General features: G+C 43.5%; 1 protein-coding gene across 1 annotated transcript in view; it reads left to right on the forward strand.

The window, feature by feature from the left end:
- Positions 1-13155: 13155 nt before the first annotated feature.
- The window catches only part of kcnq5a (potassium voltage-gated channel, KQT-like subfamily, member 5a), a 121752-nt gene continuing 108930 nt past the window's right edge, over positions 13156-25977 (forward strand). Inside the window, 1 exon segment of the mRNA XM_064932415.1 lies at positions 13156-13832. Within this exon segment, the coding sequence (XP_064788487.1) occupies positions 13495-13832 (338 nt within the window). The 5' untranslated portion in view covers positions 13156-13494.

The raw sequence follows: 25977 nt of genomic DNA on the forward strand, positions 1-25977 counted from the left end.
TAGTTGTCGAGGGTGCAACAAGTCAGCACCTCAGGAGTAAATGTCAGTTGGCTTTTCATAGCCGATCATTGAGAGTATCTCTACCGCACCTGCTGTCTCTAGAGAGTTGAAAACAGCAGGTCTGGGACAAGGTAGCACGTCGGGTAAACAGGTCAGGGTTCCATAGCCGCAGGCAGAACAGTTGAAACTGGAGCAGCAGCATGGACAGGTGGACTGGGGATAGCAAGGAGTCATCATGCCAGGTAGTCCTGAGGCATGGTCCTAGGGCTCAGGTCCTCCGAGAGAGAGAAAGAACGAAAGAGAGAAAGAGAGAATTAGAGAGAGCATATTTAAATTCACACAGGACACCGGATAAGACAGAAGAAATACTCCAGATATAACAGACTGACCCTAGCCCCCCGACACATAAACTACTGCAGCATAAATACTGGAGGCTGAGACAGGAGGGGTCAGGAGACACTGTGGCCCAATCCGATGATACCTCCAGACAGGGCCAAACAAGCAGGATATAAACCCACCCACTTTGCCAAAGCACAGCCCCCACACCACTAGAGGGATATCTTCAACCACCAACTTACCATCCTGAGACAAGGCCGAGTATAGCCCACAAAGATCTCTGCCACGGCACAACCCAAGGGGGGGGTGCCAACCCAGACAGGAAGATCACGTCAGTGACTCAACCCACTCAAGTGACGCACCCCTCCTAGGGACGGCATGGAAGAGCACCAGTAAGCCAGTGACTCAGCCCCTGTAATAGGGTTAGAGGCAGAGAATCCCAGTGGATGGGAACCGGCCAGGCAGAGACAGCAAGGGCGGTTCGTTGCTCCAGAGCTTCTCCATTCAACTTCACACTCCTGGGCCAGACTACACTCAATCATACAACCTACTGAAGAGATGAGTCTTCAGTAAAGACCATTCCATAAAGATGGAACTCTATAGGAGAAAGCCCTGCCTCCAGCTGTTTGCTTAGAAATTCTAGGGACAATTAGGAGGCCTGCGTCTTGTGACCGTAGCATACGTGTAGGTATGTACGGCAGGACCAAATCGGAAAGATAGGTAGAAGCAAGCCCATGTAATGCTTTGTAGGTTAGCAGTAAAACCTTAAAATCAGCCCTTGCCTTAACAGGAAGTGTAGGGAGGCTAGCACTGGAGTAATATGATCAAATGTTGTGGTTCTAGTCAGGATTCTAGCAGCTGTATTTAGCACTAACTGAAGTTTATTTAGTGCTTTATCCGGGTAGCCGGAAAGTAGAGCTTTGCAGTAGTCTAGCCTAGAAGTAACAAAAGCATGGATTAATTTTTCTGCATCATTTTTGGACAAAAAGCTTCAGATTTTTGTAATGTTACGTAGATAGAAAAATCTGTCCTTGAAACTGTCTTGATATGTTCGTCAAAAGAGAGATCAGGGTCCAGAGTAACGCCGAGGTCCTTCACAGTTTTATTTGAGACAACTGTACAATCATCAAGATTAATTGTCAGATTCAACAGAAGATCTCTTTGTTTCTTGGGACCAAGAACAAGCATCTCTGCTTTGTTCGAGTTTAAAAGTAGAACGTTTGCAGCCATCCACTTCCTTACGTCTGAAACACAGGCTTCTAGCGAGGGCAATTTTGGGGCTTCACCATGTTTCATTGAAATGTACAGCTGTGTGTCATCCACATAGCAATGAAAGTTAACATTGTGTTTTTGAATGACATCCCCAAGAGGTAAAATATATAGTGAAAACAATAGTGGTCCTAGATCGGAACCTTGAGGAACACCGAAATGTACAGTTGATTTGTCAGAGGACAAACCATTCACAGAGACAAACTGATATCTTTACGACAGATAAGATCTAAACCAGGCCAGAACGTGTCCGTGTCGACTAATTTGGGTTTCCAATCTCTCCAAAAGAATGTGGTGATTGATGGTATCTAAAGCAGCACTAAGGTCTAGGAGCACGAGAACAGATGCAGAGCCTCGGTCTGATTCCATTAAAAGGTAATTTACCACGTTCACAAGTGCAGTCTCAGTGATATGATGGGGTCTAAAACCAGACTGAAACATTTCTTATACATTGTTTGTCTTCAGGAAGGCAGTCAGTTGCTGTGCAACAGCTTTTTCTAACTTTTTTGAGAGGAATGGAAGATTCGATATAGGCCGATAGTTTTTTATATTCACTGGGTCAAGGTTTGACTTTTTCAAGAGAGGCTTTATTACTGCCACTTTTAGTGAGTTTGGTACACATCCGGTGGATAGGGAGACATCTATTATGTTCAACATAGGAGGGCCAAGCACAGGAAGCAGCTCTTTCAGTAGTTTAGTTGTAATAGAGTCCAGTATGCAGCTTGAAGGTTTAGAGGCCATGATTATTTTCATCATTGTGTCAAGAGATATAATACTAAAACACTTGAGTGTCTCCCTTGATCCTAGGTCCTGGCAGAGTTGTGCAGACTCAGGACAAGTGAACTTTGGAGAGCAATACTCAGATTTAAAGAGGAGTCCGTAATTTGCTTTCTAATGATTATGATATTTTCCTCAAAGAAGTTCATGAATTTATTACTGCTGAAGTGAAAGCCATCCTCTCTTGGGGAATGTTGCTTTTTAGTTAGCTTTGCGACAATATCAAAAATACATTTCGGATTGTCCTTATTTTCCTCAATTAAGTTGGAAAAATAGGATGATCGAGCAGCAGTGAGGGCTCTTCGATACTGCACGGTACTGTCTTTCCAAGCTAGTCGGAAGACATCCAGTTTGGTGTGGCACCATTTCCGTTCCAATTTTCTGGAAGCTTGCTTCAGAGCTTGGGTATTTTCTGTATACCAGGGAGCTAGTTTCTTATGACAAATGTTTTTAGTTTTTAGCTGTGCAACTGCATCTAGGGTATTGCGCATGTTTAAATTGAGCTCCTCAGTTAGGTGGTTAACTGATTTTTGTCCTCTGACGTCCGTGGGTAGGCAGAAGGAGTCTGGAAGGGCATCAAGGAATCTTTGGGTTGTCTGGGAATTTATAGCACGACTTTTGATACTCCTTGGTTGGGGTCTGAGCAGATTATTTGTTGCGATTTCAAATGTAATAAAATGGTGGTCTGATAGTCCAGGATTATGAGGAAAAACATTAAGATCTACAACATTTATTCCATGGGACAAAACTAGGTCCATAGTATGACTGTGGCAGTGAGTAGGTCTGGTCACATGTTGGACAAAACCCACTGAGTCGATGATGGCTCCGAAAGCCTTTTGCAGTGGGTCTGTGGACTTTTCCATGTGAATGTTAAAGTCACCAAAAATGTGAATATTATCTGCTATGACTATAAGGTCCAATAGGAATTCAGGGAACTCAGTGAGTAACGCTGTATATGGCCCAGGAGGCCTGTAAACAGTAGTTATAAAAAGTGATTGAGTAGGCTGCATAGATTTCAGAAGCTCAAAAGACGAAAACTTCTGGGTTTTTTTTGTAAATTGAAATTTGCTATCGTAAATATTAGCAACACCTCTGCCTTTGCGGGATGCACGGGGGATATGGTCACTAGTGTAACCAAGAAGTGAGGCCTCATTTAACACAGTAAATTCATCAAGCTTAAGCTGTGTTTCAGTCAGGCCAATCACATCAAGATTATGATTTTGAGATGTGAGGTATCACAGTCTCTTTCAATAATGGCAGGAATGGAGGAGGTCTTTATTCTAGTGAGATTGCTAAGGCAACCACCGCCATGTTTAGTTTTACCCAACCTAGGTCGAGGCAGAGACACAGTCTCAATTAGGATAGCTGAGCTGACTACACTGACTGTGCTAGTGGCAGACTCCACTAAGCTGGCAGGCTGGCTGACAGCCTGTTGCCTGGCCTGCACCCTAGCGGGACAACTTCCAGTGAAACTGGAGGGCGCGCAATTCAAATACATAATCATAGAAATTATGGATATCAAATATTTAGGTACATACAAATGTCTTAAATCGGTTGAAAGCTTAAATTCTTGTTAATCTAACTGCACTGTCTGATTTACAGTAGGCTTTACAGGGAAAGCATACCATGCGATTGTTTGAGGACGGCGCCCCACATCAAATGTTTTTCCACCGGCACAGGTTCATAAATTCACAAATAACGATTAAATATTCACTTACCTTTTGAAAATCTTCCTCTGAATTGTCATCCAATGGGTCACAGCTATTACAAGTAGTGTTGTTGTGTTAGATAAAATCCTTCTTTATATCCCAAAAAGTCTGTTTAGTTGGTGCCATCGATTTGAGTAATCCACTCTTTCAACAAGTTTGTTTCAACAAGTCAAAACATGTTTCTATTTAATCCTCAGATTCCCTAAAATGTAATCAAACTATAATATTTCATACGGAAAGAAGTATGTTCGATAGGAAAGTGATATTTGCAGGTGCGCGTTGTCTTCATGGCGCGCGCACACGAATTTCCAAGCAGATGTCCTTGTACTAAAAGTCATTATTCTTACTCGTTTTGGAAGAAACAAGCCTGAAACCTTGAACAAAGACTACTGACACCCAGTGGAAGCCATAGGAATTGCATACAGGGAGCTAGATTTAATTATTTCCCTATACTTTCCATTGGAAGAGCATGGGCTCTCAAAGAAAAAATGTCAGGTTGGTTTTTCTTTGGATTTTCTCCTACCATATCTATTGTGTTATAGTCTCCTACGTTAACATTTCTACAAACTTCATAGTGTTTTCTTTCCAATTGTACCAATTATATGCATATCCTGGCTTCAGGGTCTGAGCAACAGGCAGTTTACTTTGGGCACCTCAGTCAGGCAGAAATTGAGCTAAAAGGACCATAGCCTGAAGAAGATTTATTAAGTGTGCCTTGAATTCGAAATAAATCACTGACAGTGTCACCAGCAAAGCACCCCCACACCATCACACCTCTGTGCTTCATGGTGGGAACCACACATGCAGAGATCATCCGTTCACCTACTCTGCGTTTCACAAAGACAAGGCGTTGGAACCAAAAATGTCCAATCAGATCCAAGGACAGATTTCCACCGGTCTAATGTCCATTGCTCATGTTTCTTGGCCCATGCAAGTCTCTTCTTCTTATTGATGTCCTTTAGCAGTGCTTTCTTTGCAGCAATTTGACCATTATTTTGGCTACAATTTCTGAAGCTGGTAACTCAAATGAATTTATCCTCTGCAGCAGAGGTAACTCTGCATCTTCCTTTCCTATGGCGGTCCTCATGAGAGCCAGTTTCATCATAGCGCTTGATGGTTTTTGCGGCTGTACTTCAAGAAACTTTCAACCTTCTTGAAATGTTCCGGATTTACAGACCTTCATGTCTTAAGTTCTTATGGTTGCAGGGGCAATTTACTGAGAAGTAATCCAAACAGGAAGTGAGAAATCTGAGGTTGGCCGATTTTCAACCCAGGCCCTATTGAATTCACAGTGGGATATGGATGAAGTTGCACTTCCTAGGGCTTCCACTAGATGTCAACCGTCTTTAAAAACTTGAATGAGGCTTCTACTGTGTTGTGGGGCTGAAAAAGAGGGGAATGAGTCAGGTTACTGGCAGAGAGCCATTTCCTGGTCATGCGCATTTCACATGATATCGACCTGCGTTCCATTGCTTCTCTAGACACAAAGGAATTCTCCAGTTTGAACTTTATTGAAGATTTATGATAACAACACCCTAAAGATTGATTCTATACTTAGTTTGAAATGTTTCTAAGACCTGTAATATAACTTTTTGAAGTTTTTGTCCGAAGTTATGCCTGACCTGCACGAGTGTTTGGATATGTGTACCTAACGCGCTAACAAAAGTAGCTACTTGGACATAAATGGAAATTATCAAACAAATCAAGCATTTATTGTGGAACTGCGATTCATGGGAGTGCAATCTGATGAAGATCAAAGGTAAAGGAATATTTATAATGTAATTTCTGATTTCTGTTGACTCCAACATGGCGGAAAATGTTATTTGTTTTCTGATCGCCATCTCAGATTATTGCATAGCTTGTTTTTTCCGTAAAGTTTTTTAAAAATCTGACGCAGTTGCATTAAGGAGAGGTATATCTATATTTCCATGTCTAACACTTGAATTTTCATCGACATTTATAATGTGTAACGTAAACTCACCCCATTCCGTACAAATGTGCGCAACCGCAACATTCAAACGAGGCTACAAAGAAAACTAATGGGACTGTAGCGACTGTGTTGACGTCAAAATCGGGGGTGTGAATTAGGTTTCTATTCAAGCATTGATCGACATGGTAATGGCTCTATAGTATTGGAGAAAAGTTGAAAAAAAACTGAACCTCCGTTACATCTTGACGTGTCATGTCGTAACGTACAGCACGCAAAAAGCAACTATTTCTGTCTTCCAATCTCTCTCCACCAGGTGTAGCACTTCTATCCTCCTTTAAAAACAAGAAATGGACAGTGACGGGGTAAGAGGGGGGATACCTAGTCATTTTTTGCGTCATCATTGCATGCGATCATCATTCTCAAAGCCGCTGTTTACTTCTGAAGATCACTTTGGCACCGCCCTAAAAATCCGATTCAAATTCAAAAAAAGAGCAAGTGTTCTTAATGTTTTATTCACTCAGTGTAGATAGATCATGTAAGTGGATAAATGTGAAAGTTGACGTGTCATACTGTGAGCCCTCAAATAAACCTACTGCAAGCATCAACCATTGTTCACCTTGTTAAGCTCTGCAATGGTTGAACTAATTATCCACACAGCCTAACTGTATTCCTATGTAACGTAAATGCTGGGAGTCGAGAAGCAGGTGCAGTTAGTAAGTTTAATATAACAAAGAACGATATAACAAGAGTAGTGTCTTAAACATGAAACAAACAATACCGTCTGAGGAAAGAATCTAAGGGAGTGCCAGATAAAGGGGAGGTAATGGTGTCCAGGTGTGCCTCATGATGAAGCGCATAATGATTGATGCCAGGACCGGTGGTTAGTAAACCAGCTACATCGAACGCCGGAGTGGAGGAGACGTGACAGTACCACCCCTCTGACGTGCAGCTCCAGGACGACACAGGCCAGAGGGACGGCCCCGAGGATGAGAAGTGGGCTGGGCTGCAAAGATTGAATTCACAGATGTCGGGAGCCACTATATCCTCCAAAAGAACCCAACACCGCTCCTCTGGGCCGCCCTCCCAGTCCACAAGGTACTGGAGCCGATCCCCACGACGGCCAGAGTCCAGTAGGGATCTGACGGCATAGGCAGGACCTCCCGACGTCCAGGGGGATGCGGAGGTGTGTAAGCCAGCATCAGCCAGGGGACCAGGAACCACCAGCCTGAGAAGGGAGCCGTGAAAAGGTGAGATACAGTAGTCACTGGGAAGCTGTAACCTATAAGTCACCTCGTTGACCCTCCAGAGAGGGTTTGAGGCCTATACCCGGAAGTGAGGCTGACCGTGACCCCGAGCTTCTCCATAAAGGCGCTCCAGATCCGTGACGTGGGGGCCATGTTTGGAGACAATGTCCTCCGGAGGGCCACAATGCCGTAAAACCTGCTGGAACAGTACCTCAGCAACCTGGAGAGCAGTAGGGAGCCCAGAGAGGGATGAAACAGCAAGATTTGGAAAATGTATCCACAGCCACCAAATTGGTGGTGGGGAAACTGTCAGATGGGAAATCAGTGACAAAGTCAATGTGTAGATGAGACAAGGGAGCTGAGTCATGTGAAGGGGAAGGAGTTTTCCTGCTGGAGCGTTGCGGGGAGATTTGGTTTGGGAACATACGGAACAGGAGTTGACGTAGCAAATAACGTCCTGCGCCAAGGTAGGCAACCAATACTTCTAGGAGATAGATTGAGTAGCATGAGAAATACCAGCCAATCTCTTATCCTCGTGGGAATGTAGATGTGCTCAGGAGGACAGGTAGTGGGTGTGGGCTCCCTCTTGAGCCTGGCGAATGTCCACAGCTATGTCCCAGACCACAGTAGCTATGACTCAAGGGGGAAGGGATTATGGGTGCACTCTGGTCAGGACCCTCTCCCGAACCGTAGAGATGGTACATTGGCTTTGCCGTCCTTTGAATCTTGGCGATAGGTCAGCGTGAAGTTAAATCTCATAAAGAAAAAGGCCCACCTTGCTTGGCACGGATTCCACCTACTCACTGTCTGTATGTACTCCAGATTCCGATGGTCGGTGAGGATGACGAATGGATCCTTGGTGCCCTCTAGCCAGTGTCGCCACTCCTCTAATGCCCACTTCACCGCCAGGAGCTCGCGATCGCAGATGTAGTAATTCCTCTGCAGGGGACAGTTTCTTAAAGTAATACACAAGGATACAATTTGTGGATTACCTTGAGACAGAACTGCCTCCACGCCCACCTCTGAAGAGTCTACCACCAAAGTGTATCATGGGATCTGAGTGTTTGAGCAATGGGGCGTAGGTGAAACGTCCTTTCAGTAGGCGGAAGGCCTCATCAGCTGCTAGACTCCACACCAACCTATGGGGACCACCCTTGAGAGATGCTAAAGTTCCTGATGAAACAGCGGTAGAATTTGGAAAACCTCAAAAACCGTTGAAACACCTTTATGGTGATTGGGACTGACCATGACCTAACCGGATCTACCTCCTTGATCTTCACTCCTTGCAGGTTAATTTAGTAGCCTAGGAAGTAGACAGCCTCCTGATGAAACTTGCACTCCCCAGCCTTGACAAACAGTTGGTTAGCCAGGAGGCGTTCCAGGACTACGTGGAAGTGAGTGATGTGATCTGCCAAGGTAGCCGAGTAGACCAGGATGTTATCAATATACACAACTACCTGGTGACTGAGCATGTCCCGGAACACCTCGTTGACGAATGCCTGGAACACTGACGGAGCGTTGGCTAAGCCAAATGGCATCACCATGTACTCGTAGAGACCATACAATGCTAAAAACTGTCTTCCATTCATCCCCCTCCCGGATGCGGATGCGATTGTATGCATGCCGCAGGTCCAATTTGGTAAAGAACCGGGCACCAGGTAGCTGTTCGATGGCTGCCTGCACCAACGGGACAGGGTAACAGTACTTGGTGGTGATCTCATTGAGTCCTCCGTAATCAATACACGGGTGTAACCCTCCATCCTTCAGACACAGGAGAAGTGGACGTGTGGATGAAACCTTGTTGCAGTGTCTCATCGATGTACTCCTTCATGGCCATAGTTTCAGCCACTGACAGAGGGTAGATGCGTCTGCGCAGAGCCTGCAAGCGGGTCAATGGCACAGTCCCAAGGGCGATGAGGATGGATGAACTCCACCGTGAGGGTGAGTGGTCTGGTACTCGGAAGTAGTCTGGTCCTCCTGCAGTAGTTGGAGTAGGCTCTCACCTCTGTCTGCCCTCCAGTGGATGATCAAAAATGAATTTGAACAGAACCATGAACCCCTCATGAATCTAGCGCCTCTCCCAGGCGACCATGGCCCATTCCAACACCCACCCAGTCAGCAGACCATGGCAACCTTGGACCTCTTGGTGGTTTGCGCTTTGCGCTCCAATCTGGTGCACAAAGTAGAGGCAGCACTGTAGTAGGAAGCCACGTCATTTAGATGGGGTGCCATCATATTTATTCAGGAGGGACAAACGGGCATCACTGATCTGGAAGGGCTGTTGAATGGGCTGGTGTGCTGGCTCAACTGGTGGCAGAGTATCCTCTGCTAGTTGAAGGCAACGCCTCTCGTGGGTTTGAGATGTTGAACCTCTTCCATAGCCATCCCCAGTTGTGCCAGCTGGTCATGGTGTTGACAAAGTAGGTATCTCTGATCATCGACCGTCTGGGAGATGTTCTGATTACCTGCTGCTTCCATTTTGTGAGGCAGTATTCTGTAATGTAGACACTGGGAGTCAAGAAGTAAGTGGTAAGTTTAACTTAACAAAGACCATGTACTGATAACACATAGGTGTTGCATCTTGACTATTAACACAGAGACAATACTTCCTGAGGAAAGAACCGAAGAGAGTGCCGGATAAAGGGGAGGTAATGAGTGAGGTAATGGAGTCCCGTTGTGCCTCATAATGACGCGCAGGTGTGCGTAATGATTGCTAACAGGTGCGCGTAATGATGGTTACCAGGACCAGAGGTTAGTAAACTGGCGACGTCGAAAGCTGGAAGGGAGGAGCGGGAGTAGACGTGACACCCTAACTCCAACCCTGTTCGGTTGCTCACTTGAACTGAGTTTATTTCAGTTGGAGGTGAGAAGGTGCTCAATCTCCTTGCCTGGCACAACATTTCGCTATGTATCAAAATCATGACCACTGTGGTGTAAAAAAAATATTTTTACTATAAAAATAATCTGATTTATTACCTGGATCTAGCAAATATGCTAAGGAGCATATCAAGTCTGGAGCTCATCTCCCACTAGCATCCACTGCTAATGTTTTAAGACTCATTACTCATGGGGCCCTGACTTGATCCCGATAGCCATGTAATCTCCTCAGTATTTTAATGTCACACATTATGGGGGAGTTTGTCTGGCCTCATGCTCTGCCTCATGGCTGTGCCATGCTCCGGCAGCTCCGAAAAAATATGGCACAGGACGAAGAGAGGCCTAAACATTCCATGAACCAAACTGGTCTCTCACTGGTCTCGGTCTCGCTCTATCTCCCTATCTATCTCTCTCCTACTGTCTGTAGTACATTTGCTCTCTCTCTCTTTCGCTCTATTCCCTTTTCACTCTCTCTCTCTGTTAGACTCCCCATATGCTGTGTTATGCCCAATGGTTGAATGATTTCTACTAGCAGTTTTTCCAAACTGGTGCATCATCTAATTCATTTTGTAGAACCATTGGTTTTATGAAACAGAATAAAAGGAGATGAGTTGCTGATAGATCCCACAAGGCCATATGACTGACAATTGAGAGGAGTTCATGTATGTGTGCATGCTTAGGCTAGCTGCTTTGAAGGGAGACCTGCAGGCTAACATGCAAGTTTAATGACCTCCATTGCTGCTTCATGAGTGGATTTACCCATTTAATTAAGCCTTTCTAAAAACTTCTTTATCACTCTTACCCTTTGAATGCATCCATGATTATATTGACTATTGTAACAGTAGAGCAAAAGTGAAATGTGGACTTAAGTTTCATGCTATGTTAAGCATGCAAGTAAACTGACAACCCTGACTTCTTGTGATGTCAACCTGTCACCACTAGATGGGGTACTTTTGTTATGACAGAGATAGCAGATTCAGAATACTAAAATGACAGTTAGTAGTCCCGCTAGGACTGCTCCCGAATGTGAGGTACAGTCGCAACAGTGATGTAAAGTGTATGGTTCTTATGCTGTGCAAATTGCCCTTCTGAAGTAGTTTCACAGATGCTTGCAGTCTTACTGATATTAGAGAACAGGATGGCTTCTGCCCTGCTGAGAGAGGCAGGGGATATGGCTCGGTAATGGCCTACTAGTAACTTAGTAACTCCTGAAAGACATTATCTTCGTAGACACCCTGTCCATAAAGCTCCCTCATCTGACATAAACACAGCAAATGTATGTATGCTCACACACACACACACACACACACACACACACACACACACGCGCGCGCGCGCGCACAGTCACTTGCTGTGCTCCTCTAGCCAAGTCTCCTCTCAAACCCACTGTATTTATTAATCTGGTGTTTTATATCCTCTCATAAGGATGCCACTGTATTTGAATGTGTGGATATAATTTATTCTGCTGTGTAGGTTTAATAGTCTAGAATATAAAGTGTTTCACTTGAGATCACGTGGGAAGAGAAGATCTGTTGCCTATGAATTGCGTTTTGCGGAGCGTGTGACCTGCAGCCCTAAACGCAAAACTATCAAATAAATGTACATAAACGAGAAATGAGGGCAGATAGTCATATTTGAAACGAAAACAAACGAAGAAGGAAATCCAACCAAAAAACTTTGGGTACGGATGAATCTCATTGCCCATATTCAGGCTACAAGAGAGTCCGACAATCTGGGATACATTGAGCAGGAGGGAGGACAGTGCTGAACTGCACCCCCCCAAGGTGTATGTCCTCTTCTTTTGACACAAGTTATTTGTGATGTAATATAAACTTTGTTTTGTTCTGAATGAACTAATCTTATTTGTGTTCATCATTAAAATGGAAGAGTAGGGGAGGGAGAGCGGGGAGCAAAGAAAATGAGTTGAATTAATAATATTGTCAGGATTTAAAACGGATATTTGGATGATAATACAATAAATAAACAACAAATATTTCCATTTTATCGTTTAAGCATGTCATATTGACTAAAAACTCATAAAATGTTCTGTTCTTATTTTAGTTGTACTTTTAAACTTGATGCAACATTATATATAATTAAGTGAATGTGTCTCCGCTAGCGAGTGGTGGAACACACCTTCCACCTTGTTGATTATTTTCCATAGAATGCATAGCCCCTTGTTGATTATCCCTTGCTTAATTGAAGCCCAATCCACGGGTGCCCGTTGATAGTTTGGATAAGATTACTGGCAGAGGCATCATGCCCATAGCGGGCAACGGGGAAAGTTCCCCGTCACATTTGTCCTCAGTTTTTTCTCTGTAGCCCTAGTATTACGACGACCATCTTAACTGGGATGCCTGATGGCAAGGTACCAGACTTTAGAAAAGCAAGTGATAACTAAACGTAATCCTATTTAATAAAACTCACATTCCTTTCAAACTTTTACCCAGATTTTTCTCCTATGCAGAGAAGCATATTTTGTTTCTCTAAAAAAAAGAGCCACCAGTCAGGAGGATACAGACAACTCAAGATGTGTGCTTAGATATGCAGAAAAAAAGGAATACTTATAATGGGTCTGTCTAGATTGCAGGAAAAAGCTGTTTCAGGTGTTTGAAAAATGTATTATATTGAGGCAGCATTTCAGAATACAGATTATTAACTCATTCTGAATAGGTTTCCCTCAGCACCACACGTGCCTGTCCCCTGCTATGTTGAAGCCTCACATCAATTCCCCGGTAGCCATGGGCTTGTTGCTGTTCTCTAATTCCACATACTTGGTTTCCGAGTGAATCAATATTCTACACAACTGCTGTGCTGTGATTGAAGACGCGCGCACTGAAGAGCCAAACTAAGCGCCACTTTGGAAGGCAAGCTTGAACCGTGTTCAGAAACATCGAGCTGGTTGTCTGTCTGTGCAAATCCTGAGCCGCGTGGATATTACGAAGTCAGAGAAAGAGGGGAGAGAAAGAGAAAGAGAGGGAGGGTGGGAGGAAGGATGAGTGAGTGAGTGTCGGGTGATTCCCTCCCCTCGCCAAATATCTGTCCAGGAGACGTTGACACTCCTTCATAACGCCGCTCTTCCCGCGCCTCACGCAGATGCACAAAGCGCCGTGAGCACAGAAGTCTCCAAACACCAGAATTCTACTTATCGCACCGAACCCCAGTAGATGACAGCATAAAATAGCCTAGTGTTAATTATAGTTATTTACAATAATTCATCAATATAGCAGTATGGTTTTCTTTCCTACACCTTAGTTTGCTTTTCCAAGAGACCTCTTTGTGCAAACTATTTTATACTCTATGTGCACGTCCCCGTGGTTACTGCACATCCCCTGCCGGTGTTGGTGATGCCATGCCCCGCAACCACAGTGGCGATGAAGCCAGTTCTGGGCTCTGGATGAAAACCTCTCCAGGGCGTCGGGCTCAGAACTATAGGTTGAAAGATGTGGAGTCTGGACGGAGGATGATGAACAACGCTGTTCGAGTCGGAGACGGGATGCTTTCGCCAGGCGCGGCAGGTGCAGGGGGCGCGGAGAGGAGAAAGGGCGCCCGGTTGAGTTTGCTCGGGAAGCCGCTCATCTACAGCGCGCAGAGCGGGCGCAGAAACGCGCACTACCGTCGTCTCCAGAATTACCTCTATAATGTACTGGAGAGACCCAGGGCATGGGCGTTCATCTACCACGCCTTCGTGTGAGTATACGAGCTGTTATCATGTAGACCTCGTGTAAACAGGTTTAAACAGTAATTTAATGGTTGGCTACTTCATCAGTCACCTGTTGCTGGGAATTCTTCTAGCGCACAGAGCTACAGAGGGGGAAAGACAATGATTAGAGGTTTTGTGCAAGTGAAGTAAGTGTACACAAAAAAGTGGCTTTCTCAAGGGAAGGGTGATGGTTCTATGTGGAACCATACTGACACGTTGAGCTCCTCGCTGGTTCTTTACGCTCAATAAATAAAAGCCCACTTTAAGTGATAATTAAAATTTAGGGGCAGCAGCTCATATGTAATATTTTGAGGCATGGTTTGTTCACAGCTCTTTTTGTGCAAGCATGTGTGAGAGTGTCATCCCATTTGATCTAATCTGTTGTATAATGCTATATTACATGTCATACATGACTATGGACAGTGATGGTGTCTTGTGACAGACTCACATATGGCCTTGTGTCAATTGAGAATGTTTGACTGAGTCAGTAGTTCCCAATGCTCTCCTCAGGGACCCCCTGTCATTCCAGAGTTAATACACCTGATTCAACTTCAACTTGTTAATAAACACGTTAATAAAACAATATAATATGGCTATTAAACTCGAATAAAACCGCCTGTATAGTTCTACAAATAACATTTAAGAGTTAGAAAGGTTCTTTATAGATCCATTCTCCATAAAGATTATATAAAGAACCATAACAAGGGTTTTATATAGTCCCAAAAAGGGTTGTAACCATTGCGGAACACTTTGTTGGGGCTATATAGAACCTTTTTTTAATGGTTCTTTATAGAACCGTAGGAAAAGGCTCTTTATAGCACAATTAATGTTCCATTTAGACCCTTATAAGCATGGTTCTTTAAATAATATATTTTTTTAAATCCACAATGAACAATATGCACCATATAAATAATATTGGTGTGTGTGTTTGTGTGTGTGTGTGTCCAAGTGCCTTTTCTGAATTGTTTCATTGTAACAGCTGGATGCTGCTGTTGTAGAAAATAAGTCTGGATAGAACCAACAAGGTTTCTATTGCTTGCTTCATATATCGCACCCCTAAAAGTTTTATATATATAACCCCTTTTTGGGTTGAAAATGGCATATTTGGGCACTAATAAGCACCTACGTTGGAACGTAGTGGCTGTACAGTAACATGTTATACATGACGTCCGAGCTCTGGATCTGTGCTTCACAGCGCTGTATGGGTTTTGACTGACAGTCGTTCTAAACTTGAGCAACTTGCTATTGCTAGACAAGAAGTTGCCCCCATCCCTCCGGGTAATTGGGCAACTTTAGCACTTGTTTTGTTGTCTGAGTGAGGGAAATGCTGTAAATTAAGATGACTCGATGTGTTTTGAAAGATGAGGATTATAATAAATACCGCTATGATGTCATACAAGCAAGCCAAACACCTGTGGGTCCATATACAGTGTCAACGTCTATGATCACTATGTTTGATGTACATTTACAAGACGACAAGTCGTCATACCCTGGGTTGTTCTGAACAGAATGACTCTGTTTGTTTATTGTGAAGAAAATGTGTCTTCAAACACACCTGAATGCACTCACGACCCCTCTCTATGTGCACCAAAATGACGTTCTGTTTCACTGAATTGCCTTGTGAAAGCCTAACACTGTTAGATTGTACTTTATAACTTGGCTAGTCATGTTGGCAATAGAACAAGCTTTCAAATCATGCCCTCCTGACCCACACTGCGATATATAATGGACTTTATTTTGGATTGCATAAACAACAACAGCAATTGTGTGATGGCAGGGACGCAGGGTTGTGTTGCAAACTTAACAACTACAAGTGTGCTTGCTCTAGTTCCTCAACAGCACAGCTAGGAGAGCTAAAGTACCTTATAGTTATAAAAGTGCATTGAAACTGTGCACACTTTGGAGAGGTGTGTGTCCACTTGGAGACACCAGTTAGTTTTTCTCATGCTGCACTTACCCCACATTTTCCAGGAATAGTCCAATCATGTTACTGAATGTATCCAGAGTATTTTCAGATTTTGATATCAACAAATATGGCGAAAACTACAGTAAATGTAAAATGCACATCAAATCAACAGTGTAATGTTTGGATTCAGTCTTGTGGTCAGGTGAAGTATTGTATAGAGTGTTCTACTTACTGTTATCTGACTCCTTCAGTCAAAGTTAGAGATCAAATTTCTCATCAGGGGATGCGAAACACTAAAATACATTGCACCCACATATATGCACATATATGCTTTCAATTATTTAAGATGACATTTAGAGAGAACTAACTTAAGCTGGTCTGATGTCTTGCTGTGACACACACATACGCACGTGCACACACACACACGTGCACACACACACACGTGCACACACACACACGTGCACACACACACACGCACACGCACACGCACACGCACACACACGCACACACACACACACACACACACACACACGGGGTGGCAGGTAGCCTAGTGGTTAGAGCGTTGGACTTGTAACCGAAAGGTTGCAAGATCAAAATCCCCGAGCTGAAAAGGTAAAAATCTGTCTTTCTGCACCTGAACAAGGCACTGTTCCTAGGCTGTCATTGTAAATATCAATTTGTTCTTAACTGACTTGCCTTGTGAAATAAAAAACACACATTTGTGCTGAAATTTGTATTAATTGAAGTTAAACAGTCTACTAACACAAATTTGTGCTGAATCATGTAGAAGTTTTAACAGTCTCTTAAGACTACAGTTTCTTCATGGCCATGGTGTGGAGTGTGAAGTAGGAAATTGAGCTGTCAGGTTGGGTAAGATGGCGGACACAGATGGGCTGTGAAGCAGGATGATGAAGTTTTATTTGTTCATGCGGGACAGCAGGGTCACCGGGGTTAAGTCCTTACATCTTCCCTAACCATAGCAACAGATTGTACGCCAGATAATGTGATATAACCAAAGATTTTTGGTGTCCATTACTGGACGTTACAGGAAAGCCCCATGTTTTGTATTGCACAAGGAGGTTCCACGCCATCTTTGCAGGGAACATCTAGTATTTCTCAGAAAACGAGTCCTCGGCCACGTGTAGAAGTAGATGACAGCGCGTCACACAGTGCGACCAAAACAAAGATCTATACATATGCAAGAGGCATATCTCACTTGATGCAACACCTGGATTTAATATCTTTGAGTGTTAGCTGTTTTTTTTGTAGAACCACCTGCAACTGGAAAAAATACATTTGTAAGATACTTTTTTTACTGAATCGAGAACAAATAAAGTATTGCCAAGAACAGGTTAGTTAAAACCTCTAGCGTCGAGCAATCCCGTATCCGGGAGCGTAATCATAGCCTCAAGCTCATTAGCATAACGCAACGTTAACTATTTTTGAAAATCGCAAATGAAATGAAATAAATATATTGGCTCACATGCTTAGCCTTTTGTTAACAACACTGTCATCTCAGATTTTCAAAATATGCTTTTCAACCATAGCTACACAAGCATTTGTAAGAGTATTGATAGCTAGCATAGCATTAAGCCTAGCATTCAGCAGGCAACATTTTCACAAAAACAAGAAAAACATTCAAATAAAATCATTTACCTTTGAAGAACTTCGGATGTTTTCAATGAGGAGACTCTCAATTAGATAGCAAATGTTCAGTTTTTCCAAAAAGATTATTTGTGTAGGAGAAATCGCTCCGTTTTGTTCATCACGTTTGGCTAAGAAAAAACCCCGAAAATTCAGTCATTACAACGCCAAACTTTTTTCCAAATTAACTCCATAATATCGACAGAAACATGGCAAACGTTGTTTAGAATCAATCTTCAAGGTGTTTTTCACATATCTTTTCGATGATAAATCATTTGTGGCAGTTGCCTTTCTCTTCTGAACCAAATGGAAATGTGCATGCAGCTGGAGATTACGCAATAATTTCGACGGAGGACACCAGGCAGACTCCTGGTAAATGTAGTCTCTCATGGTCAATCTTCCAATGATATGCCTACAAATACGTCACAATGCTGCAGACACCTTGGTGAAACGGCAGAACGTGTAGGCTCATTCCTTGCGCATTCACAGCCATATAAGGAGACATTGGAACACAGCGCATTCAAAATCTGGGGCATTTCCTGTATGAAATTTCATCTTGGTTTCGCCTGTAGCATTAGTTCTGGGGCACTCACAGACAATATCTTTTTAGTTTTGGAAAGGTCAGAGTGTTTTCTTTCCAAAGCAGTCAATTATATGCATAGTCGAGCATCTTTTCATGACAAAATATCTTGTTGAAAACGGGAATGGTTTTTTATCCAAAAATTAAAAGAGCTCCCCCTTTATCGAAGAAGTTAACGCCCAGTAATGGACACCAGCTATCTTTCGTTCAATCACATTATCTGGTGTACAATCTGTAGCTACCCTGACCACAACACAGATCCACAATGCACCACAAGAGATGGACCATACATATGATAAGTGCAAATACTTACTGAACACATACAAACACATAGCCATCCATTTGTTTGTTTTGACGGAAATTGTTGTGTCATGCTTGCGTCAAAAACAAAGGTTCTTTAGGATCCCAATAACACAGACACAGGCAGGAGGTAGAGAGTCAGTTTACGATTCTTTAATATTATTTTCTCCTTGTTTATTTTTAAAAGGGGTTTACAATAACACAAAGACAAAGACAGGCACGTACACACTCACATCACACGCACACTGAAGTCCATTGTTGTAATGGCAAATTCGTAATCTTGGCGTTAGCGTTCCTGGGTTCCCGACCATGTCCTCGCCTCGGCAGTGTCATCTAGACAGGACACGTCTGGAGAGCGGGGAGAAAGCTTAATCAGAAACATCATCATACTGGAAACCATTGGTAAGTACTCACACGCTGTTCCCGAACACGGTCACACTCATCCCGTTCCCCTCTCCCTAGACATAGCGGCAGTAGTGGTGTGGCTTACCTGCAGCACCTGTCCTCTTCTGGCTTCAATCTGCAAAACATTGAGTACTTTTACATGCACAATAATAATTTGATATTCAAGTGATTATGGCAGTAGGCTGAGTATGGCATTAGTCATGTAAACAACTCACTTTGTTTATCTTAATCTGAGTAAGATCATAATCGAAGTACTGTAAGCATACACAGATTAAAGCACCTAGTTTTCTGAGAAATCTTTAGAATTATTAGGACATCTTAATTGGTGTTCCAACGTTGTATTTGATGTACACATGTGCTAGCACCACAAGCCTCCCTGCTTTGCGCGAGTGAAGTGAATTCTGAAAAACTAAAAGCATGCATCTTAGAAATAGTTTTCACCTACAAACTGCATATTTTTGTAACCTTTATTTAACTAGGGAAGTCAGTTAAGAACAAATGACAGCCTTCACCGGCCAAACCCAAACAATCCCGGACCAGTTGTGCGCCACCCTATGGAGCTCCCAATCACAGCCGGTTGTAATACAGCCTGGATGCCTGTAGTGACATCTCAAGCACTGAGATGCAGTGCCTTAGACCGCTGCGCCACTTGGGAGTCCATGTGTCAGAGAATCAAATAGGCTCAGGTTCCTAATTCACACACTCATTCCCTCATTCACACAATTAGACAAACATTGTAAAGGGGTTAACCGATTCACAGTAAAGAAAATCACTCAAATAAGTAAATAAGAAGTAATCCAAAACACAGCACACAATATGAATAGGCAAATGCTGTATTTAAAGCACTTCTAGGTTAATAAATTCAAAACAAAGCACACACGAGGGAATAAGAAAATAAAATAGAATCCTAGGCACACGTGACACTTGGGCTATCTCTAGCCAATGTAAATAATCAATCATGGTCATGACATGCACATAGTGAATCTATTCTATAGCAGGAAAATGCCTAAAACACTCACTTAATGTTTTTTTTATTGTAAATCCGCAGTCTTGTTGCTAGCGCAATAAACTCCCCATCAAATTTAGTTCTATGCCTCTTTCTCTTATTGACTGTGTGAGGTTGAGGTTATCATAGCTTTCGGCTTTAACAATAAAGACTCAAGTCAATCAAGTCATTTCAAAAGTGTAAAGAGCTAAAAAACGCGCTGGGCTTGTGTCTGAATTGCAGCACTGGTAAAAGCTAGTACACACTAAAACCAGCTAAGAGGCCATGAACTGGTGTGGCAGGGTAGCCTAGTGGTTAGAGCGTTGGACTAGTAACCACAAGGTTGTAAGTTCAAATCCCTGAGCTGACAAGGTACAAATCTGTTGTTCTGCCCCTGAACAGGCAGCTAACCCACTGTTCCTAGGCTGTCATTGAAAATAAGAATTTGTTCTTAACTGACTTGCCTAGTAAAATAACGGTTAAATAAAAAACTCCCAGAGGAATGATTAATGGTTGAGGTTTGAGGTTAGAGTCTCAGGGGGTTTCAGGTTCAAATCCCAGATATTGTGGGATATGAACTAAAAACTGTAGGGTTGCTGACGCATAATATCAAATGTTTTCTACTGCTGTTTTCACCGAATAGAAGGCACTTAACACTAATTTAACTCTAGGGGCCCTGTGCTGCTTCCTTCTTCTCATGATAGTGTGTTGTCCTTGAGGTTGGGGAAAATAGACAGTAGACAAGTGTCTGGTTTCACAATGAATAATAAGGTACTATGTAATATGAGTACCCAATTGTAATGACTTCAAATACCACAAATAAAACACTTTGTCCTCAGATCATTTGCTTTGTAGTTGACGAGAGACCACAGTAGAGAAGAATAGAGTCTGTGTTTATTTTTATTGCCACTTTGAGATCAAGTTCTATAAATGCGTGTGCTTTAATTCCATTGAGGTTCAGTCCAGTGGCTCCCTTCAAAGCGAATAGATTTTTCATTGGTCATTTCAATAAGTCACAGTGGTGTGCTAACTCCAGTGGATGTTTTTATGTTGCCCCCGAGTGAGCTCCTTCAGCTAGTGCTGCGCTGTAGGTTAGAGACCACACACACACACACACACACACACACACACACACACACACACACACACACACACACACACACACACACACACACACACACACACACACACACACACACACACACACACACACACACACACACACACACACACACACACACACCGGAACATCTCTCGGAAGGATTTAACCCCCGAAAGCACATTTTCCCATTATAGTCTAGATAAATATATCTAAATGCACATGTAAAAGAAATGTCTTCGCTGCTATTTTTACATTTATCAAAGTGCTGCAGTGACATCCAACCTGAGCTCAGGCACAGATGTTTTTTTGTGTGTTATTTTATAAATCCCTGCTGTTTGTGTATGTGTGGGAGGTCATTTTACTCTCTGCGTAGGTGTGTGTATGGGAAGCTGCCTATGCCTGTGTGTATTGATATATATATGTGAAACTGGGGACTGTGTGTGTGTGTCTGTATGTGTGTGTGTGTGTATGTGTGTGTGTGTGTGTGTGTGTGTGGGCTGACCACTTCTATCCCTTTGAATGTCTCCAATGAACTTAGCTCAGGATTACTGGTGTGTGATCCTCGTAGGTATGTCTTACAGAGAAAGAGAGAGAGCGATGGGGGAACAGGTAGGAGGCTGGCTGGGTCTGGTCCTGTAGATACAGTATGTGATGAGCTTGTGAGTGCTTAACTTACTCTGGAAACAAGTTGCCTATAGATATACAGTTGAAGTCGGAAGTTTACATACACTTATGTTGGAGTCATTAAAACTCGTTTTTCAACCACTCTACACATTTTTTGTTAACAAACTATAGTTTTGGCAAGTTGGTTAGGACATCTACTTTGTGCATGACACAAGTAATTTTTTCAACAATTGTTTTCAGACAGATTATTTCACTTATAATTCACTGTATCACAGTTCCAGTGAGTCAGAAGTTTACATACACTAAGTTGACTGTGCCTTTAAACAGCTTGGAAAATTCCAGAAAATGATGTCATGGCTTTAGAAGCTTCTGAAAGGCTAATTGACATCATTTGAGTCAATTGGAGGTGTACCTGTGTATGTATTTCAAGACCTACCTTCAAACTTAGTGTCTCTTTGCTTGACAACATGGGAAAATCAAAAGAAATCAGCCAAGACCTCAGAATTTTTTTTTGTAGACCTCCACAAGTCTGGTTCATCCTTGGGAGCAATTTCGCCTGAAGGTACCACATTCATCTGAACAAACAATAGTACGCAAGTATAAACACCATGGGACCACGCAGGAAGGAGACACATTCGGTCTCCTAGAGATGAATGTACTTTGGTGCGAAAAGTGCAAATCAATCCCAGAACAATAGCAAAGGACCTTGTGAAGATGCTGGAGGAAACAGGTACAAAAGTATCTACATCCACAGTAAAAACGAGTCCTATATCGACATAACCTGAAAGGCCGCTAAGCAAGGAAGAAGCCACTGCTCCAAAACCCCCATAAAAAAGCCAGACTATGGTTTGCAACTGCACATGGGGACAAAGATCGTACTTTTTGGAAAAATGTCCTCTGGTCTGATGAAACAAAAATAGAACTGTTTGGCCATAATGACCATCGTTATGTTTGGAGGAAAAAGGGGGAGGCTTGCAAGCCGAAGAACACCATCCCAACCGTGAAGCTCGGGGGTGGCAGCATCATGTTGTGGGACTGGTGCACTTCACAAAATAGATAGCATCATGAAGTAGGAAAATTATGTGGATATATTGAAGAAACATCTCAAGACATCAGTCAGGAAGTTAAAGCTTGGTCGCAAATGGGTCTTCCAAATGGACAATGACCCCAAGCATACTTCCAAAGTTGTGGCAAAATGGCAAGGTATTGGAGTGGCCATCACAAAGCTCTGACCTCAATCCCATAGAACATTTGTGGGCAGAACTGAAAAAGCGTGTGCGAGCAAGAAGGCCCACAAACCTGACTCAGTTACACAAGCTCTGCCAGGAGGAATGGGCCAAAATACACCCAACTTATTGTGGGAAGCTTGTGGAAGACTACCCGAAAAGTTTGACCCAAGTTAAACAATTTAAAGGCAATGCTCTCATCCTTCTAGACCTATCGGCTGCCTTCGACACTGTGAACCATCAGATCCTCCTCTCCACCCTCTCCGAGTTGGGCATCTCCGGTGCGGCCCACGCTTGGATTGCGTCCTACCTGACAGGTCGCTCCTACCAGGTGGCGTGGCGAGAATCCGTCTCCTCGCCACGCGCTCTCACCACTGGTGTCCCCCAGGGCTCTGTTCTAGGCCCTCTCCTATTCTCGCTATACACCAAGTCACTTGGCTCTGTCATAACCTCACATGGTCTCTCCTATCATTGCTATGCAGACGACACACAATTAATCTTCTCCTTTCCCCCTTCTGATGACCAGGTGGCGAATCGCATCTCTGCATGTCTGGCAGACATATCAGTGTGGATGACGGATCACCACCTCAAGCTGAACCTCGGCAAGACGGAGCTGCTCTTCCTCCCGGGAAGGACTGCCCGTTCCATGATCTCGCCATCACGGTTGACAACTCCATTGTTTCCTCCTCCCAGAGCGCTAAGAACCTTGGCGTGATCCTGGACAACACCCTGTCGTTCTCAACTAACATCAAGGCGGTGGCCCGTTCCTGTAGGTTCATGCTCTACAACATCCGCAGAGTACGCCCCTGCCTCACACAGGAAGCGGCGCAGGTCCTAATCCAGGCACTTGTCATCTCCCGTCTGGATTACTGCAACTCGCTGTTGGCTGGGCTCCCTGCCTGTGCCCTTAAACCCCTACAACTCATCCAGAACGCCGATGCCCGTCTGGTGTTCAACCTTCCCAAGTTCTCTCACGTCACCCCGCTCCTCCGCTCTCTCCACTGGCTTCCAGTTGAAGCTCGCATCTGCTACAAGACCATGGTGCTTGCCTACGGAGCTGTGAGGGGAACGGCACCGCAGTACCTCCAGGCTCTGATCAGGCCCTACACCCAAACAAGGGCACTGCGTTCATCCACCTCTGGCCTGCTCGCCTCCCTACCACTGAGGAAGTACAGTTCCCGCTCAGCCCAGTCAAAACTGTTCGCTGCTCTGGCCCCCAATGGTGGAACAAACTCCCTCACGACGCCAGGACAGCGGAGTCAATCACCACCTTCCGGAGACACCTGAAACCCCACCTCTTCAAGGAATACCTAGGATAGGATAAAGCAATCCTTCTCACCCCCCCTTAAATGATTTAGATGCACTATTGTAAAGTGGCTGTTCCACTGATGTCAGAAGGTGAATTCACCAATTTGTAAGTCGCTCTGGATAAGAGCGTCTGCTAAATGACTTAAATGTAAATGTAAATGCTACCAAATACTAATTGAGTGTATGTAAACTTCTGACCCACTGGGAATGTGATGAAAGAAATAAAAGCTGAAATAAATCATTCTTTCTACTATTATTCTGACATTTCACATTCTTAACATATAGTGGTGAGCCTGACTGACCTAAGACAGGGACTTTTTACTTGGATTAAATGTCAGGAATTGTGATAAATTGTGTTTAAATCTATTTGGCTAAGGTGTATGTAAACTTCTGACTTAAACTGTACCTTCTGCATCATAAAACTGACCTTAGATCCGATTCTATTAGCAAATTCTATCAACTTCTATCAGCCTTAGTCCCCGGGGGACCTATCTCTCCTCCCACTAATCCTATGTGGATTTCCCTGAGTCGTTGATATCTGCGTTTCTGATCCGACCACTCTAGCATGAATCTGATAAATACCAGGCCCTACACTTACCAAATAGTGCTCCATTATTGAATCAATAATGGCATTACGATCCAAAAATGTACTGCTGTGTGTTTGGGTAATCAGATTTTCAGAGCCGGGACAGAACCACCAATTTGCATCATGTGCTAGCCTTGGAACCAAAGTAAGTTTCCACAGACTTAATGTGTGTGTTTGTGTGTGTGTGATTGTGATGAAGAGCCAGTTTGTACTTAGTAAATGTTTGTGTATGTGTAAACGGGACGCTTACGCAGAAATGATAACTGGATTGTGTTGCTCAGATGCTTAGCTAAGTGCGTCTGCACACTTGATTCAAGAGACTCTGCAGTGAATTGACAGGTAACACATCAACTCATCTTGTTGGTACTCTGACATTAGCTGCATTAACATTACATTAGAACTAACCTTATTTACACTGTAACTCAGTTATATTTTTACACCATTTTGTGTCACTGTTGCCCGCCTCACAGTCAACTAAACACAACCCACATACACATAAAACACCCAGTGTTTTGTTTCACTTTTAAAAGGCACATTGTGTGTTGGCAGGTACCCTATGAACAAAGTAGACAAAATAATTCAGACAGATAGGAGGTTTTAACACTGTACATAGCCATAATATGACATTTTACATGTCTCTATTCCTTTGAGACTTTTGTGAGAGTAATGCTTACTGTTCATTTTGATTGTTTAGTTCACTTTTGTTTATTATCTATTTAACTTGCTTTTGCAATGTAAACATTTGTTTCCCAAAAGCCCTTTGAATTACAGTACCAGTCAAAAGTTTTGGACACACTTACTCATTCCAGGGTTTTTCTTTATTTTTTACTATTATCTACTTTATTGGCGTTGATGCTAGTGGTTATAATGTAGGTGGGTCCAAACTTTTTACTGGTACTGTACATTGAATCGAGAGTGATAGCGAGGGAGGGAGGGAGGGAGGGAGGGAGGGAGGGAGGGAGGGAGGGAGAAAGGATGAGAGAGAGAGATGGGGGAGAGAGGGCGGGAGAAAGGATGAGAGAGAGAGAGAGAGATGGGGGGAGGGAGGGAGGGAGAAAGGATGAGAGAGAGAGAGATGGGGGGAGGGAGGGGGGTAGAAAGGATGAGAGAGGGAGAGAGGGAGGGAGGGAGGGAGGATGAAAGAGAGAGAGAGAGAGAGGGGGGGGAGAAAGGATGAGAGAGAGAGAGAGAGAGAGATAGATAGAGAGGAAGAGGCACATCAACAGTGTGTCACTGTGTATTCCAGTGAGATTATGAATGGACAGAGAGAGGAAGAGGCACATCAACAGTGTGTCACTGTGTATTCCAGTGAGATTATGAATGGACAGAGAGAGGAAGAGGCACATCAACAGTGTGTCACTGTGTATTCCAGTGAGATTATGAATGGACAGAGAGAGGCATTAGATGAACGAGACACTGTTTGATCCTTCACTAGGCTCTGTGACACAACCCAGTCCCACATCCCC

This window comes from Oncorhynchus masou, chromosome 23, assembly GCF_036934945.1.
Source record: "Oncorhynchus masou masou isolate Uvic2021 chromosome 23, UVic_Omas_1.1, whole genome shotgun sequence".
Lineage (NCBI taxonomy): Eukaryota > Metazoa > Chordata > Actinopteri > Salmoniformes > Salmonidae > Oncorhynchus > Oncorhynchus masou.